The sequence below is a fragment of the Notothenia rossii genome, assembly GCF_949606895.1.
Source record: "Notothenia rossii genome assembly, chromosome: 3".
NCBI lineage: Eukaryota > Metazoa > Chordata > Actinopteri > Perciformes > Nototheniidae > Notothenia > Notothenia rossii.
This window is the reverse complement of record NC_136901.1, coordinates 94,485,534-94,500,566: the sequence shown is the minus strand read 5'-3', so window position 1 is coordinate 94,500,566 and position 15,033 is coordinate 94,485,534. Positions and strand designations below refer to the sequence as shown.

Sequence of the window (15,033 nt, the reverse complement as noted above, 5' to 3'; positions counted from 1 at the left end):
GTTTGTTTGCCCTGTTCTGCTTGAAAGCAAGTACCTGCCTCCTGCAACTGTTCAAGCAAATGGTTCAACTTGTACTATTTAGAATCTGTATGTTTGAATATGGATCTTAAGTTGGCGTGACGTTGAAGCAGCAACCCTGCTGTAGTTCGTTTATAGCATTACGTTAGCGTTTTGCTTCTGGCAACTAGATTTATGATTCGAAAATTATAAAAGTAGGGTAGACATGTGGAGATTATCCGGCTGAACAAAACGTGATCCTTCTCTTAAATGTGTGTCAACCAAAGACTTTATTTCGAGCTATTTTCTAAAATCTTGCATTGCGTTTTTGACGAAGGAACTGGAAGGAGTTAACTTCCGGGTTTTAGGACGCGGTTCTCTTTTGATGATCACATTAATAAATCATATAACACAAATAGCCAATCACACAAAAAACATGTTGCTATGAGCATTAAAAGACTAACATTAAACTAAACAAACACAACAGAACGTTATTGTCCTAATAAAATAATAACATACATTTTGTCCACCGACATAATACAATAGCACCCTACTCTCAAGAGATCCTCACGCGGTATGAGAATCTCCCACAATCCATTGCGGTAACAAAGGTACAGTAATGCAGGCACACGTTTGTAACACCAGATGGCGTAATTCTCCAATTTAACCAGGATTTTACACCAACCGTTATAACTCTGTTACATAGGCACAAAAAAGTATCCCGGAATTCTTTCTCACTAAAAACGCTAAATCTGCTAAAAAGATTGAAATGGAAGATGCAGGGGCAGGGCATTATTACGCAGAATCTGTGAAAGGGGCATTATGCCTCATAATATTATATACAATATTATATTATAAGTGTGTGGTTGCCTTCTAGTCACTTTGCTCAGCACTACTGCTTGTAGGCAGGCATGACGAGACTCTTCAGTCGACCCATGTTCAGGGGAGGTGGGTTTAGTTTCCTGCACGCCTCGACGTAAGAGAGACGTAAGCGACGCCGCCTCTTAGCTCCGGATTCTTGCTTCTGGACAGACAATGTTTTGGAGCTGGAAACGAACCGGATTCCGGAGCTAAGAGGCGTCAAGGCGGGTGCATGGGCGGGATCAACTTCCTGAAGACCGCAAAGAAGTCTTGAATTTCGCATGTGATGTTTGTAAAGTTCCCAGTAAAGTCGTCCCTTGTAAAGTCGTCCCATGCCTTTCGTTTCGTAAGAGCATAACCAAAACGAACAGCGCTTCAATGCAATCGGCCATTGTTGTTGTTATCGATGTGAGGGATTTCCGCGCGGTTTGGCTTTTATGAAGCAGGCACGTAAACGCTTACGTCATGACGCAAACAATGAGGCAATGACGCAGTACCACCCCGGCTCTGTGTGGTGTGAACCTTTATATATACAGTCTATGGTGTGAACAAAGCGGGAGCAGAAAAGGGAAACCGGAGCTGAACCAAAAAAGCTCTAGCACGGAGCTACAACGGGAAAAGCGCTGGTGTGAAAGCCACATATTATGTAGTAAGGAATTAGCAATGCCTTGATAGCCTACTTCTATTAATGTAAATTCCTCATTGTTGGTAAAATCATATTTTACATCTTAAAGGTGGGGTAGGTAATTCACTTCAGAAACTGTTTTTGTTATATTCCATGGAATGCTGTTAACATCCTGATAGCAATGAATACATTAAATGCTTTGACAATAAATACATACAAATATTTCATCTGTGGAAGCTGTAGCGCTGTAAAAAGCACGACCAATCATCTGAGCCGGCCCGGCTAAAGTAACTGGATGGCCTACCTGCCTGTCATCCTTCCATCTGTGCACAAACTTATCTCTTGCCCTCATTGATCATGTGCGCGTCCGTGTGTGTTGGAGGACCGGCTCTGTAAGGATGTCTGAAGAAAGGGGCATATTTTTTCCAGTTGTTTATTTTCAAATTCTAGTGCATTCGAGCTGGAACCCACCCAGGCTTAACCTCTTAAGCCAGAGGGTCCCCCAAGTGGACCCCTCCCACTGTTTACGACACTATGTCTCAGGGCTTCTTAACATTTATGAAACTATTAATGTTTCCTACCCTTTTGAAGGTAAGAAACTCTGCTAACTGACAATATGAACAGTTTTTAGCTAAAAGAAACAAGAGTAATACCAAGCCTTTGAATTAGCATGGAGCGAAAAAATGCTAACTAATGCTAACGGACTTTTGCACAGCACTCACGGTAGAAATGCCCTTATTACTTATCGTAACTGCACAAACAAGATATCCGATTAAAGCTGAGACTCCACAGATTCCACACATGTAATGTCATCACTGTACGACCCCGAATTCCTGGAGCTATCAGCCAGAAAAGAGAAAGTAAACAACATCCGGTCTCAAAAATATTACAATAATTACGTCTTACCTTTTTTGATTTGTGAGCAAAAGTTGTGTTCAACGGAATAAAAATGCCGCTCAAGGTTAATCTAATGTCTTTGTGTCACGTAGAAATGTTTAATGATAATCCATCATCATATTTATGGCAATATACTGGGTATAAGGTTTTGCCGTCCAGGCTTGTACTTTCAGATATGCTTTGTTTGCTTCTCTATTACGTCCGCAATGCAGTGGCGGCGCCAGAGATTTTCTCTAGGGGGTGCTGTGGGGTAGCTTGACGTTTCATAGAGGGTGCTCAAACTTTACGTCACCTGAGCTGAGGTTATCTGAGACTCTCAGTCTGACAGGAGGAGACATTTCTCCCTCCACTTTGTTGTTGAAAAAGCTCCTTATATCAGTTAGCTTGGCTAGCTAGCACCAGATGCTAACCACAACGATCTCCGGTAAAGACCCACCGGTGCTTGCGCACGCACACAAAATGGCTCGTGCCACACACACACACAGAGCAGAGCTTGAATGAAATGCAGAGAGCCAGAAGTAAGCTACTTGTACTCACGAGGCCTATTATGTGCAGAATCCCTCTCGCTTTCAGGTGGTTTTGATTGAGTGTCAACACGTGGACGTTTAATGACTAAAAAACGATCCATTTGTCACTTTGCTGTTAGCCAATAATTTGGGGCTCCAGCTAAGAGGAAGTCACTCAAGTTTCACAAAGTAATTTAGCCTATGGGTAGGTCAAAAATCTAATGGGTGCTGGCCATTGGCCTAATCATATCACCTGTGTTGGCTTTATGTTTTTGGTCAAACATTTGGTTTTTTCACATTTGCATTGATGTAATCAATAATTTTTCGAATTTAATTTAAAAAAAATCGAAAAAAAACAAACATATTTCTTGGGGGTGCTTAGGCAATCCTGGGGGTTGCTTCAGCACCCCCTAGCTCCCCCCTGGCGCCGCCCCTGCCACAATGGTAATATTTACGTGGATTTGGGAACTGCCTATCGATTCTATTGGATGTAATGGTTAAGAATAAGGTGTAAATCGACCAATGGGTTCCAGAGATATGGTCCTGTGTAAAGTATAAAGAATGCCAGCCAGCCTAAGCACATTACGCAGCCGACTTTACTTATTGTTTACTACGTAAGGAAGCAGGAATTGCAGGACCCAGAGCACAGAGTGGACAGCAGATAACGGAATTGCAGTTTTATTGCTTATAGACTATCAGAACATTTCAAAGGGGACACAGCCACATTGGATATTAACCTATGGATTAACTACATCATCGTTGTTATCGTTTTAATGCCATTGAAGACCAGTTTAGACCAGACAAAGACGAAGGTAAGCCATGTTAGCGTTGTGGGCTACCTAGCGCCACTTGTTTTGATGTACGTTTTTGTTGATAACGTCGCAAGTTTGTATCTTTCAGTGTTGAGTTGTGCACCGTTAGATTCTGTGTCTTTACATCATAAACGATGTGTTGGATGTGCAGCTAGGATAATTAATAAGGGAGCTAGGAGTGATTTTCGGTGCAGTAATAGGTTAGCATTTTTCGCTCGGGGCTAATTCAGAGGCTCACTGTTAGCATTGTGTGTTTTTTTTTTTTTTTTTTAAATGAAAAAGATCAGTTAAATTAGTTTTTTCCCGTTATATGGATATGAAATATTCATAGTTTATTCAATATTAAGGTTAGGGCTGGGCGATATGGTCTCTAAACGATATCGCGATATTTACTGACTATATCGCGATATACGATATATATTGCGATATTCTGAAATGTCCTCTAAAAAAAAAACATATGTCTGCATTAAAAAAATCGACTAATAATGAAGAAAATTAACACATTTGTTGCAATAGTAATTTATGCACTAACTACATTACTACTTGAACTACAACATTTGAATCATCAGTTCTTCCTCATTTTCCTCAATTGTTCATATTTGGTTTATTAAAATAATGATATTGTGGTCATTGTTCAAAAATGTTTGCTATTATTATGAGTATTATTATTATTATTAGTATAATGCGCTTTCTGTCTTCCTGTCATTATCAGGAATTAGACATGTAATGGCTATGGATTAGATTAGACATTGCATGGAGTGCAATCCACGATATCGTGTAAACTCGATATATCGCCCAGCCCTAGTACAGCGCTACATTTCCCGCCCGCCACAGTCATACAGTAGGATACGGAGAGCAGCGAGAAACACTTCCTCAGGCATCGAAAAGCGGAACCGAAATTCACATGTCAATATGATGCCGTTGGAATCGAAATGTTGGAACCGGTTCCGATGGTTTTCTCTAACATCCGTATCACAGAATTATTCTAGCTTTCGTTGGTTTTTGTGAGTGCACTTGAGGATACATTCAAAGTTCTTGAAATGTTCCGGATCGACTGGCCTTCATTTCTTAAAGTGATGATGGACGGTCGTTTCTCTTCACTGAGTTGAGTGGGTCTTGCCATAATATGGATTACAACAGTAGTCAAATAGGGCTCTCCACTGTGCACTAACCCTACCTCAAACACATTAAGAAAGCAAGTAATTCCACAAATTGACTCTTGACAAGGCACATGTGTTAATGGAAAACCATTCCAGGTGACGACCTTGTTATGGGAGATTCCTTATTACAGCGTATTTCTTGCTTATTCATTAAGGTCACACAGGTCAGAGAGGCCCCATCGTCTTGTTATATCAGTCTTATGCCTAGTCACATGGTTAGTTAAGACAAATGTGTTATTGACTTACATTTCCAGAGAAGAGGCCCCATCGTCTCCCCCGTAATTATTAGGAGTGAGCGGAAGTACAAAGAGGCTCCATAGCTCAGTCGGTAGAGCCTCAGGTTATAATACAGTTAAGTCTTTGTTAGTTAAAGACGCCATGAGATAGTGACCTTTCCACATCTGAAACATATACAAGTATGGCATTCATAGGGGAAAATGTGTGTGTGTTCATTACATTAGCTATATATGCCTATTAGGGATGTAATAATACCAAAAACTCACGGTACGATAATATCGCGATAAAAAGTCCACGGTACGATATTTATCGCGATATTGAAAAATAAAGGAAAAAAATTTGATTTTTTTTTTTAAATGTCTTTATTAAATAAGAAATCTGATTTGTACAGCATTTTAATAGGATAGTAGTATTTTAAAGCGTCAACAATATAATAATCAGACCCTGCAATAGAATAAATAAAGTTTCACTTTAGTTTTTCAAGTAACTCAACTCTAACTCACTCACTCAGCATCATCAAGGTTATCTTTTAGGAATATGAGCATGTCCACATTTCCAGGTAGAAGCTGGGATGTTTGGGTGTTTACAATATCCCCTGCTGTGGAAAAAACTCTTGCTTGGTACTGATGTTGCTGGGACAGAGAGATATGCTTTGGGCATTGGGTAAAACTGTGCATTGTCTCTCCACCGCATCAAAAACAATACAGTTTTTGCCAAGAAGGTGAGGCTTATTGACAGGACGAGATATAAACATACTGTTGGTACTTGTCTATTTCTCTAGGTATGTACATGTAGCCCTGTAAATACGATGTCCTTTTGTGTTATCTGTTGTTTTATGTTCATGTTGTAACCATGTTGGACAGGTCTCCCTCGAAAAAGAGATCGATGATCTCAATGGGACCATCTGGTTAAAAAAGATTTTTAAAAAATAAAAAAAAGATTATTTAAAAAAAAAAAAATCTTGGTAGATGTTGTCAGTCTCACGACGGTGTTGAGAGATCTATTTACCGCGATATTCGATATATCGTTACATCCCTAAAGCCTATGTAAAACTGCTACTCGTTGGGGCATTTCCGCGATTGGTTGCTGTTGAAGCAAGGTGATGTACTCCAATATTATTATTTGTTGTTGTGCAACTGAATATTGATTAATCTCAACCTTCAAATCTACAAAGACTATCTCCAGCAGTACAGTAATGCACTCAAAGCAGCCCGGTCTAATTACTACTCACAACTCATTCAGTCTGGCTCCAGCAACCCCAAGCGTCTCTTCTCCACCATCAGCAAACTTCTCAAACCCTGTGACAACGCCACCTCGTCCTTCACCACCGAACAGTGCAACTCCTTCCTTTCGTTTTTCCAAACCAAAATCAGCAACATTTACAGCAATCTGACACCCTCATCAGCACCCCCCACCTCCTCTCCTGGCTCCCCCCCCTTCACCTCACAGCCCCTGTCCCACTTCTCCCCTGTGACCCCCATGCAACTGTCCAACTTCATGACTGGAATTAACTCCACCTGCACACTTGACCCAATGCCCTCCAAATTTGTTAAAGAGAGCCTCCCTGCCATGTCCCAGCTCATCGCCACCATCATTAACTCCTCCCTCAGATCTGGATCAGTTCCCCCCTCTCTCAAACTGGCTGCTGTCACACCCATTCTCAAAAGACCTGGACTCACACCTGACATCATGTCCAACTTCCGGTCCATCTCAAATCTCCCCTTTCTGTCAAAAATACTTGAACGTGTCATTGCCTCACAACTAAAATCCCACCTCAGCTCCAATGACCTCTTTGAGCCATTTCAATCCGGTTTCCGATCAAAACACAGCACAGAAACAGCTCTTCTGAAAATCACAAACGACCTCCTCCTCTGACTCCGGCAACCTGAACATCCTCATCCTCCTCGACCTCACCGCAGCATTCGACACCATCAACCACACCATCCTGCTGTCCCTCCTCGAATCATCACTCAACACCACTGACACTGCACTCTCCTGGCTGAAATCCTACCTCACCGACAGACATCAGTTTATCAACATCAACAACTGCACCTCCTCCACTGCTCCTCTGTCCCAAGGCGTCCCCCAGGGTTTGGTGCTTGGCCCCCTCCTCTTCATCCTTTACATGCTCCCCCTTGGCAAAATAATTTGACGCCACAACCTTCAATTTCACTGCTACGCCGATGACATCCAACTTTATATCTCAACAAAAACCATCACCCCCACAACACACTCCACTCTCACCAACTGTCTCTCAGAAATAAAAGCATGGATGCAAACAAACTATCTCCAACTGAACAGTGCCAAATCAGACATCATCATCATCGGCCCCCCATCCCGTATCAAAGACATCCAGAATTTCAACTTCACCATTGACAGCCACACTCTATCTCCCCCCCCTCACATCCGCAACCTCGGAGTCATTTTCGACAGTCAGCTCAAATTCAACCACCACATAAATCACATCACCAGGACCGCCTTTTTCCACCTCAAAAACATTGCCCGTCTCCGCCCATCACTCTCCTCCTCTGATGCTGAAATCCTGATTCATGCATTCATCACTTCACGACTCGACTACTGCAATAGCATCCTCTATGGCATACCATCCAACCGCCTCAATAAACTCCAACATATCCAGAACTCTGCTGCCCGCCTCCTCACCCACACCCGCTCCCGAGACCACATCACTCCCATCCTCCAGAACCTCCACTGGCTCCCCGTCCGTCAAAGAATCCACTTCAAACTCCTCCTCATAACTTACAAAGCCCTCAACAACCAGGCCCCCCCCCTACCTCACAGACCTGCTGCACCACCACACCCCTTCCCGCTGCCTCCGCTCATCAGAAGCCAACCTCCTATCCATCCCCACCCGCACCAATCACCGGACCTGGGGGGACAGAGCCTTCTCCGTCGCTGCCCCCTCCCTCTGGAACTCACTCCCACAACCCATCAGAGACTGCACCGACCTCACCACCTTCAAAAAACTAACAAACACTCACCTCTTCAATCTGGCTTTTCATGTGTGATTGTTTTTGTATTATTTGACTTTAACTTTAACTATATATTTATTTGTTGTTCCTTTCTTCTCTTTTCTTTTCTCTTCTCTATTATCTGTAAAGCGTCTTTGAGCACCTTTAAAAGCGCTAACAAATTAAATCTATTATTATTATTATTATTATATCTGTGTTTATGTTTTATTGATCTCTCTCTCTGTGTTAACATTTAAAGTTGGTGAGCCATTAATTACACTAGCTGTGTGCAAAGCTGTCATCAAAGCAAAAGGGGGCTGCTTTGAAGAATCTAGAATAAAAATCACACTTCTTTGTTAACTAGATAATTCCATATGTGTTCTTTCATAGTTTTTATGTCTTCAGTATTAATCTACAAAGTAGAAACAAATTAAAATAAACAAAAACCATCGAATGAGAAGGTGTGTCCAAACTTTTGACTGGTACTGTATATAAAAAAACACACACATTTTAATATTTAGCAGGTTCCCTCATCTATAATCATCTATACAAGCGCAACTTTAAACATTTACAGCAGTGAAATGCAACATACAAAATAATCAAGAAACATCATAAATGAAACACTGACAGGGAACATTTTACTGAGCCATCATTACTATGACATAAGAGGGTGCCATAAAATGTTCTGATAATACTTGCACACTTTTACTTAAATAAGGTTTGAATTAGGGCTGTGCAATTAATCGTATTTTAATCTCTATTACGATTTTGGCTTGCAACGATTATGAAAACAACGTAATCAAAATGTTTTATTTTGCTGCATTCCCTTTCGCAATGATGCTCTCAATGTGTCTTGTGTTCAGAGGTCGCGTTAACCGAATATTTTACAATAACGGACAAATCTGAAAGCAGTACGTCATTTTGACAGATTAGAACAAACTCGGAACAGAGCCAAAGTTTCCCCGCATTGAGGCTCCGGTGTTATGCCGTGTTATGCATGCCCTCCAAGAAGGAAATTATACCGTTTCCAAACCTAACCGTGCAAAATCATTGACATGTCTGTGAGTTTTGGCTTTTCGCTGTGCACGCTCCCGCGAGGTGCAGCAGCCATGCATGACACGGCGCATGTGAACTGCCCCCCCCCCCCCCGTTGACAGTTCACAAGCATGCTTTAATATATGCACTCCACTATCCTGTTGTACTGTATCTGAAGCTCTTAATATGATTGCTTATATTTTAAGCCATCTTTTTCCCGGCCCCTTGCTTTGGATCATTTTCATCAACCGGCCCCCATTCCAAACTAATTGAATAGCCCTGGCGTAGTGTATCTGTGAACAATCCCAAATACAATTAATTGTTTTTCATTTTTAACAGTAAGTGGAAAGGGGCTGGGCTACATGAGGTGAATTGAGCGAACATAATTAGACAATTTTTCTGACTGTGTTGTTGTGGCAATTCAGCACTCACAGAAGGAAGACTGATATAACAGTGTGTTTCCTGTTTCCTGCAGATTTCCAGCAGCTTGTGGTGGTTAAAGAAGAGCCTCTCCCTGACCATCAGGAGTGGAGCACCAGTCTGGGCCAGGAGGACCCAGAGCCCCCCCCACACATTAAGCAGGAACAGGACGAACTCAGGATCAGTCAGGAGGGAGAGCAGCTTCAGGAGCTGGAGGAGGCTGATATCACCAAGTCCACTTTCACTCCTGACCCTGTGAAGAGTGAAGATGATGAAGAGAAACCTCAGTCCTCACAACCTCATCAAAGACAAACTGAACACATGGAAACAGAAGCTGATGGAGAGGACTGTCGAGGACCAGAACCAGCCAGGAACTCGGATCCAGAGAGCAGGTTACAACCGAAGCCTGAGGATGACACTGGAGACTCTTCTGAAGACACTGATGACTCTTCTGACCCTGACACTGAACACAGTGCTGATTGGAAGGAGACCAGAGAACCTGCCTCAGGCTCAAACTCACTGAAAAATAGACAAGAATCTGTCAGTGATCCCAGACGTAGTGCTCAGAAGAAACCATTCAGCTGCTCAGTCTGTAAGAAAGCTTTTAGATATAGAAGAGATCTAAATCAACACATGAGAATCCACACAGGAGAGAAACCCTTTCGCTGCTCAGTTTGTGAGAAAGCTTTTTCACAGAGTGGAAGTTTAAAGGCACACATGAGAATCCACACAGGAGAGAAAGCATTCAAATGCTCAGTCTGTAAGAAAGCTTTTTCACAGAAGGAACCTTTCAAGGCACACATGAGAATCCACACAGGAGAGAAACCATTCAAATGCTCAGTTTGTGAGAAAGCTTTTGCACGGAGGGAAAATTTAAAGGAACACATGAGTGTCCACACAGGAGAGAAACCATTCAAATGCTCAGTCTGTGAGAAAGCTTTTGCACGGAGGGAAAATTTAAAGGAACACATGAGAGTCCACACAGGAGAGAAACCATTCAAATGCTCAGTCTGTGAGAAAGCTTTTTCACACAGTAGAAGATTAAAGGAACACATGACAGTCCACACAGGAGAGAAAGCACACATCTGCTCAGTCTGTAAGAAAGCTTTTTCACACAGTGGAAGTTTAAAGGAACACTTGAGAGTCCACACAGGAGAGAAAACATTCAAATGCTCAGTCTGTAAGAAAGCTTTTTCACAGAGTGGAAATGTAAAGACACACATGAGAGTCCACACAAGAGAGAAACCATTCAAATGCTCAGTCTGTAAGAAAGCTTTTTCACACAATGGAGGTTTAAAGGAACACATGAGAGTCCACACAGGAGAGGAAATATACAGCTGCAATGTTTGTGATAAAAGATTTAAATGGCGTAATCATTTCCAAAGGCACAAGTGTGTTGGTCGTCAGTCCTCACAGCTTAATGAAATTCAAACTGAGGATAACGGAGAGGCAGAGCCTCCAATCAGCAGCTCAGCTGAACACATGGAAACAGAAGCTGATGGAGAGGACAACGAATAAATCTTATGACGGTTCACACGTGAGAGAAATCTGTCTGACTGGATTAACATTGTTGTACAACATCCATATAAGACTTAAATGAACTCCATCTTTATCAACATAAGTGGACAATATGTTTAATGTTTTTGTCATTCTGATGTATACGTTAACCACTGACTGTTGATGAACCATTTTATTTGGATTGAGGGCTCCAAGTTTCCATACAGGATGATTTGATGTATTCTTTATTTCTAAATGTTTTGTATCATTGCTATCCTGTTAATGAGCCCTGTTTTACATAAATGTACCTGTTATCTGAGTTTTTTTGCTTCTGTAACTGTAAGGGAATACATTTTCCTATTTTGTGTCCTGATGACCTAATGCTGTTACATGTAATACGTTACTCCCTAAGCCTGTTTTCACCCATCTGCAACCGATTCACTAATAATCACAAATGTTCATTTCTTTGACCCCTTGACTCGACTATTTCTTATTTAATAATCGTTACATCTCCTCAGGACCAAGTTCCCGTGTCCTGCCTTTCACCTGCTGATCACCCACTGCTCATTTAAGGTGGACTGACCTTTACAATGGACCAGCTAGTCTTAGTGTCTTAATGCAAATGTTTTGTAAAATGACGCTAGACCAAAAACGTGCTGTTGGGTTGTGTGCTCTCTGCAGGACGGGATCTGTACTCAAAGATTGTTTATGGTATGAGAGCTTCACTCTGCTTTTGTTGTCATCCAAATGACGCCAACAGAGCGATACGTCTTCTTTCCAGCAGATGGCATAAATGTTACATCATCCACATATTAAAGAGCAACTTCCAGGTTAAAGACACCTGTGAATGAATGTGTAGGAAAATTATGAATACACTAGATTTTCCCAAAAATATACAGAAATATACACTACAGTGACATCTGGCGTCGTTTTTGTAAGAAATGTTCACTTCCGCATAAAAAAGCCTCGGCACGTGACCTCCCGCGTGTGACTTAACACGGGGGACACAAGGGGGAAAGCGGCCGGTGTAACATATTAATAACCATGGATCCCAATGCTAGTTTCGACACAGAAGAGACGGAAGAAGTTGAACATGAATATTCGAATGCATATGACGGAACACAACCTTATAATTATGAGCCTGCTAGGCGTCCAAGAGACCAGGAGCAGCCAAGGATTAGAAGAAATAACGGCCATGGGAGAGAAATTGAGCTGTGGTGTGAGGAGAACCAGCGGAGAACAGGGCAGCTATCTTGGTGAGTGACCGGCGTTAGCTACAGAATGTTAGCTAACGTCACATCACAACATTGTGAAGTTAGCTACAGATGTAGCGCTTCATTTCAGACGCCTACCCGTGTGGGTCCGTGATTTGCACGGGGTGGGCCCCTGCTGAAAAGGAAACCCCCCCCCCCGCAGGACTTGATACGCCCCCTTGATAAATAAATGTAATTATAATGAAACCAGCTGCAATGGATCATGGATCCACCAGGGGGAGCCGTGATGAAAAAGCTGCCACAGTGGAACTCATGTGAAATAAACAGCTGATAGATCTACAGGTATCTGATATAGCGGATATTTGTTAAGATCCATATTTCACGGATAGGATCATATTCTGTGCTAAATAAGAGACAGGTAATCATTTACAAAACATCACCATGTTTTTATTTAACAAAATAATGTTTTATTCACGTTGGCGTAACTACAAAACCATCGTTATGTTTTTTCATCAGGTAATGCAGCCCGGCTCAAACAAACAATTTTCAATCATCATCCTCACGATCATTTAATGTATCATATGTTTGCGAATTGAAATTAATGCACTAATACATGTAGTTTAATCCACGTGAGTTTACAACAACACAAATAATCGCTTTGTTTTTATATCACATCTGACCGGAGGAAAATGCAGCACGGGTCTCCCGATAATCCTAATCCCACGGGCAAACAAACAATAATATGTACAGGGTTAATAGTTTAATGTATTATTAATGTCTAATATTACTGCTATAACAATCACACATTGAGTTGTTAAAATCAGACCGTTTTATTTTGTCTGAATGAAACGGCAGCTCTCAGGTGACCAGCTGTGTGTTTATGCATAGTAATTTAATAAATCCTTCCAACACACATTGTAAGAAGAGTTCTGTTTCATATGAGTGTTGAGAGCTGTATCCACAAATCTCTTAATGTTGCCCTCAAAGTGCACCAGATTGATGCATTTAACCCTTTGGAGTCGACCGTTACGCCGACGTGATCAGATCACATGACCTGTTCAAGCCGGTGCCGCATAAAAACAACAGCCCGGACAACATTGCCGTGTGTTTCTGTCGAAAGTACTGGCTTGAAACTATATCCCAGTCTTTGTTTGATGCAAAAATACCCAGTAAACACGGAGATACGATGATATAAAGTTAATACATTTCAAAAGTATGAAAAATTGAAGCAGATATTTGAATATCTTCGCCGTATTTGATCATTTTACGAAACGGAAAATACTGATCAGATGTTTGTACATAATGTGTGTATATATATTTGTGTTATATTTATAATAAGTCTTTTGCCTTATCAGAATGAAATCCCATGTAAATTATTTAAGCTTTTAAAAGTTGTGTTGTGTCTACTGTGTCACTGTTGATAGAACTTGAGAAATGAGGAAAAAAAGCCAATGGATACACCTGTTGTATCGGCTTCATATCGCAATATATTCCCGAAGTCTGAAATGCAAAGAAGTCAAAAATCAAAGTCAAAAATCGTACATCCAAACGGAATAAATATAGGAGGAGCTTGACGCTCGTCAACTATCAGCAGGAGGGCGGGGGAGCCTCGCTGCGGGGAAGCAGTGTGTGGACCTGTCAGCGCAACTTACATGATGCCGAATTTAACAAACACATTTAAATAATTGGTTTAAACGGCTTAATAATAAGGACGATCGTCCGTTCTGTGATTCTCCAGAACACACAAGTTATGATATTAGGGTCATGCAGAGTGAGATGAGATCGCTGTCCCTTTAAGAGAGAGAGAGAGGGGTGCGGCTTGTGCATGTGTGTTTGTGAATTGTAGAGCGACAGTGAGGGAACGTGTGTATGTTTCTGGAAGTGAAACGGGAAAGCAGAAAAACAGAGGTCTGTGATGTATTTTTTGAAACAGAAGAACAGCTAAATAAATACAACGTCCTCCCAAGAACAGCTCGCCTCTCTCCAGTCATTTAAGCTAAAGTGGGTTATTGAACCTGAAGCTTGTTGCTTCTGCCCTCCTCGACTACGGTCTGGGATGGCCAGTCCGCCCCTTTGTAGCATATTATTTCGATGAGAGATGAGCAGATCGCCACTGGGCTTTCAACTAAATAAACACAGCCACGCAAAAACTGTGTCATTTGGACAGCTCCTTATGGGTACTGCAATTAGTGAAGTGCTTTCCTCTGTGGTGAAACGATCAGCACTGCACCACGGAGGAAAGCGGCAGAAAGTCACCTGGAGATAAAGAGAGCGGGGCTGCGTTGCGTGCATGGCTTCCTTCTGCAGGTAACGGGGAGACGCGCTCTGGTGGCGGTCTCGCGTTCTGGATCCGAAAATTAATTTAAATATTTTGCACACTTATTCCACTTATTCCTAGTGTGCCACTGGTTACGGTGCCGCGTCCCAATGCTGGCACGCGTGCCAGGGGTTGCCGACCCCTGGACTAAGTTCTACAACACCCAGTTGTCTTTGTGTATTTGTGAATGAAGCGCCATCTCATGGTTAAATCCTGTAATTAAACACATGGGGAAATTGGGCAACGCCCTCTAGCAATTTGGCAACACCCCCAGCCACTGGGATCCGCTGGGCTTTTGACTGGGATACACCCATGTGAGTCCTATCTGGAGTGCTACATCTATATCATATATCAGGCTATAACTAACGAAGCATTTATAATATAGTAACGTTACTGGCAGGACTGTTGATACTGATCCATAACAGAAACTAATGCGCAAGTATCAGCCGTATCTCGCGTTACCTAATGCAACTCCACACTACGGTG

General features: G+C 42.0%; 2 protein-coding genes across 3 annotated transcripts in view; one reads left to right on the top strand and one right to left on the bottom strand.

The window, feature by feature from the left end:
- The window catches only part of LOC307032683 (uncharacterized protein), a 39,345-nt gene extending 27,853 nt beyond the window's left edge, over nt 1-11,492 (top strand). For both annotated transcript variants that reach the window (XM_079670834.1, XM_079670835.1), the window contains exon 2: nt 9,575-11,492. In XM_079670834.1, the coding sequence (XP_079526960.1) occupies nt 9,575-11,037 (1,463 nt within the window). In that variant the 3' untranslated portion in view covers nt 11,038-11,492. The remainder of the gene's footprint in view (nt 1-9,574) is intronic.
- Nucleotides 1-15,033, bottom strand: part of LOC307032686 (uncharacterized protein) — a 528,358-nt gene that overhangs the window by 443,539 nt on the left and 69,786 nt on the right. The window lies entirely within an intron of this gene.